Source organism: Besnoitia besnoiti, chromosome I, assembly GCF_002563875.1.
Source record: "Besnoitia besnoiti strain Bb-Ger1 chromosome I, whole genome shotgun sequence".
Classification (NCBI taxonomy): domain Eukaryota; phylum Apicomplexa; class Conoidasida; order Eucoccidiorida; family Sarcocystidae; genus Besnoitia; species Besnoitia besnoiti.
The window spans coordinates 5,487,478-5,491,717 of NC_042356.1; the positions used below are offsets into that span (position 1 = coordinate 5,487,478).

The 4,240-nt window shown below is 54.6% G+C and overlaps 1 protein-coding gene across 1 annotated transcript; it reads right to left on the minus strand.

The window, feature by feature from the left end:
- Positions 1–1,035: 1,035 nt before the first annotated feature.
- Positions 1,036–4,240, minus strand: BESB_007800 (uncharacterized protein; the record flags this gene model as incomplete). Its single annotated transcript, XM_029359534.1, has 8 exons — positions 1,036–1,259; positions 1,544–1,648; positions 1,921–2,027; positions 2,284–2,332; positions 2,511–2,658; positions 3,123–3,256; positions 3,613–3,731; positions 4,176–4,240. The coding sequence occupies 8 exons, from the start codon at positions 4,238–4,240 to the stop codon at positions 1,036–1,038; spliced, it is 951 nt and encodes a 316-aa protein (XP_029222447.1).

Here is a 4,240-nt window from a genome sequence, read left to right on the forward strand (position 1 = left end):
ATCACTCAGCGCCTCCCGCACAAACAGTACCCTTGAATCACGTATCCGACAGGGCCACAGAACCAAGGGGCAAACACAAACCATTCTGAAACAAAACCTGACCGACGGGGCTGTAGGGCACCAGATGAATGCACCACCGCTGCAAGCGATCCCGCAAAAGTAAAACCGCCCAACAAGCCTTCACGATATCACCCACTACTATTCATAAGGCGCTGCAACAGCCGCGTTTGACGACAAGAATCTCTTACTTTAACTCTCAAAATTCTATCGGCAAGCCATGAGCACCCGCGGCCCGCGACGCCTTGCATAAAAAAAAACAAATTCACGAAAAACACACCGAATCGACAGTATGAGCGTCCAGTCCTGCCATCAACTGGTCATGACCTGTACTTGAACTACACGCCGGCGTCCTACACTTTCTCCTACGTCCATGGGCAAATACCCCTTTTCCAGATTGAAAGGGTTCAACCACAAAACCAAAGAATTATCTCACACCATGTGACGCAGGATAACCAGGTGCAGTACGGAAGCACCACAGAACCCGCTGTTTCTTTGAAACGACCGTGCGTGCAAAATATCGGCTCACACATGCTCCCCCCGTGTCGCATAGAAAAGTACCGGCCTCCTCATGCAGTGACAATCTACGATGTAGTTCATGCAGCATGGTAACGTGGAAGGAAACCAACGTCACGGACAGCACACGGCGCAGAAACAGCCTGGTCTGACTCGAGAAAACGGCTCTCTGCAATGGGACCCATCTCACGGCTTAGCCCACGCAAGCACGCGACCCCCTTCGGGGCTTCACTACGCCCGCTTACTGCCGCGCCCATTTACTAACACTTCTCAGAACTGTACCGTATGGACAGCTCTTAAACGACACACTATGCTTGGGACGAAGCAACCGAGGGAAGGGTCCTCTAGCCGCTTCAGCTGGATCACTGGGGGCAGGCCTCCCCCCTCGTAGGCCCTCCCCTCCCCCCTCCCCACACACACCGACGTTGCGGAAGCGCCTTGCTAAGCAAGGACGGCGACGCTTCAGGATCGCAGAGCAAAATCCATGTTCATTTCTTGGTCCGTTCTGAAAACGGCATCGGCTCCTTTGTTGTCAGTTCGCCAGACTGCCGGCCCATGGTTCCCCTTCAGCAGATCCACTACGGCGAACAGGTCCTCCATATCTGCTGCGCGATTCAGTATCAAGCTGTATGTGCGCACCTCGGTCTTGATCACAAAGCATCGCTTCTCCTCGAGGCGGTGACCGACTGACGAGAGACAAGCACGTCCACAGCGTCACCTACCCAGTGTGCAGTGTAGAGTATCAGGCCCGTCTCGCATCATTACACCATTCCAACAAGGCGAGCATCACGTTCCGGGAGCCCCTACTAGAGTACCTATTCTACAAGAGAAGCACCAAACCCTGCGTGAAAGATTCATATAGCGCAACGGGCGGCGCCGACGCAGCACCATCCCAAATCACCAATATTAGCAAACACAGTCCACGCAGCTTCTAAGAAAAAACCTGCCGGTACTATCGGGTAACTCTTACGCGTTTTAATCCGCCTATTAACCTCCCGGAATTCTCGCGACTGCGACGTTCCCGCATAAACGTCCTTGATCGAGCGCATATCGAGAGCTGTCGTCGGTTTATACACTGAAAAGACACACCAGACGCCGCAACTGCAAGCCTTGTAGAGAGCGTGCGCGGTAAACAGGCGATGAGGGACACACACACTCTCCGCAACCGTACAGCTAGTGAACGTCATCAAAAGATTTTTCTTGATTTTCCGGCAAATCTTCCACCGAGGATCCCACCTCGCATCACCAGGAGTCGATGCCCAGCTGAATACTGGCACCTTTAGTCTTCGTTCGGAATCTGTGTTTCTACTGCATCAAAAAACGCCAAATTTGCAATTAGGCGCTCACATTTCCCGACGCCTTTAATGTAGAGAGTCTGAGATTTGGGGTCGACCTGCACAACCTTCTTCTTGACTTTCAGAGACCGACTCGTCAGCTTGGCGCACACGAAACCACTGCAGGACACAAGCATTGACACACCGAAAAACACACTTTGTCGAGGGAGTATATCACTGTTGTATATGCGATCGCGGAGCCAACTCAGTCCGTCTTATCCCAACACCATACATCTACACCAAATGACGTCCATCATAGCAAATGCAGATCAGCGACCCTCGTGACCAGGCGCGTTTGCACGTTGTGCATTGAACAATGCATGCGCTGGACCGACACGTGCTCTGCAGAGAAGGCTATAAAAGCCCGCCTGCGTACCTCTGGAGTCGCTGCAAAGCGCCTAGATAAACGGTGAGCATATCCTCGCCTGAGACAGCATCCAAAAAGCAGATTGCAAAATGGCGTCATAACTCTGACAGCAACCAATTCGACAACCCGCAGCAGGAACAACAATCAGGATTTTCTCCTCTCCTCACAATACTGGTGTGTGCGCAGTACCACAACCCCGAGACGTTCGGCACATCAACAGGGCGTGAGCACTATACCTCGTTCTGTGTCGCGGAACTGAAAGAGCAACGCCAGTCGCACGCAGACTTCGGCTGACAGGCCGAATTTGTTTCGGATTTCCCTAGCCTTCTGGAGCACTTCTGGGCTCTTGCGATCTTGGCGGAAACGAATATTCTCCGACTGTACCTGCGATAGATTTACACACACATACACCGCACACCGGATACTGCAGCCGGTGTGTGTGCTCCCAGGCACCCCTCCTCCGCGGGCTCGCCCGCAGGGAAAGCCACGACCCCTTGTGACTCCTCCTGATGCACTGGGCAGTGCTCAACACGAGAAAGAAACAGCTTCTCCGAAATTCTACAGCAGTGTCGTGGTAGCCACGCGTGGCTCCCTGCTCTCACCCGACCAGCAGCGAGGAAGCTATTTACGGACGATGTGAAGCGAGTGCACCATAATTACCTCGCGCGGACGAGCCGCAATGCTTAACCACGCCATGGTGATAAACAAATATAGCGTGCGAGCCTCAACCCCTGTGTCCTGTTGTCGTTCATACTGCCTCCTACACCACCGAGTCCCTGCGGCCCCCACGAGGCCTCAGCGAGTCTTGGAGGACGCGAGCTTTCTTCACGTAGGAAATCCCGGCTTACCCATTGTTTCCGCACTCTCATTTCAGGCTGGGGAGGAGGCGGTGAGGATGCTGACTGAGGCGGCGTTGCCTGGGACGACTCAGGCTCCCCCTCCATCCCAGAATCTTCCTCAGTGGGCATTTCCACTTCGCATGCTGCAAATGAAGGTCCAAACAGCGAAAACCGCATCCTCGTCAGTGTGCGAGCTGGTCGAAGCGCTGGACGGTGCGACTCTTGTCGCTCATTCACCCAGTCACCTGCAATCGCGTGCCTACGCTGGCGTGAGGCACAGCCCCTCACATCCAGTGCACCAAGTACTCTTCACTGGAGCAGAACGTAAAGGTTTTATGCAGGCGGTCTTGAGCGTGCTGCGCCCCCGGCACACCGGCGGCCGACCCCGGAACAACAGCACCTTCGTTCGCGCTGCCTCCCAGACGATAACCTGACCAGCTGACTAGCGTGGGAACGAGCGAAGCCGCCACAGCACGCACGCTCCGTTTGCATCTCTCACATTCAGTTGGAGGCTCGATTCCCACGCTATTGAGCTGTTGAAGCTGTTTCTCGCACGACTCTCTCCTGTAAAGCCGCGACTTCCCCTCCTTGAAGGTCTGTCGCCTCTTGCCGAAGTCCCTGCGAACCGAACGTCGAGAGGAAACAAGAGCAGTTTAGTAAATAACACGACGACCACTATATAAGGACACCAAGACAACAACTCTTCGCGCGAAGGGGCCCAACCAAATACTGACCGTTGACATCCAGAAATGGCACAGCCATGTCGCACCCCGGCTAATGCCGACAGGGGGGGGGGTGTCGACCACGAGGCACTAGCAAGCACCTTGCCGCCAGTCTCGCTCTACCCAGGACACACTTTTGCGTAAGCGCACGTCCCACGGAAAAGGAACCGAGCCTTCAATATGCGCATTTCCCTTTTCCATGGGTCGTCCTCCACGCGAAAGGCCTGTGAGGGACTCATCAGCTGAGCCCTATTTCTGTGTCTGCGCCGATACTGCCGCGGAGCCTATGCCTCCAGCAGTCGGCCGTCCTTCAGGTTGTCATACGCCAGAAAAAACTTACTCATAAACAGCAGCAGTGGCTTCCTCCTTCTGCCGCCTCTCCTGGAGCTTCTCCGCGAGAGACAT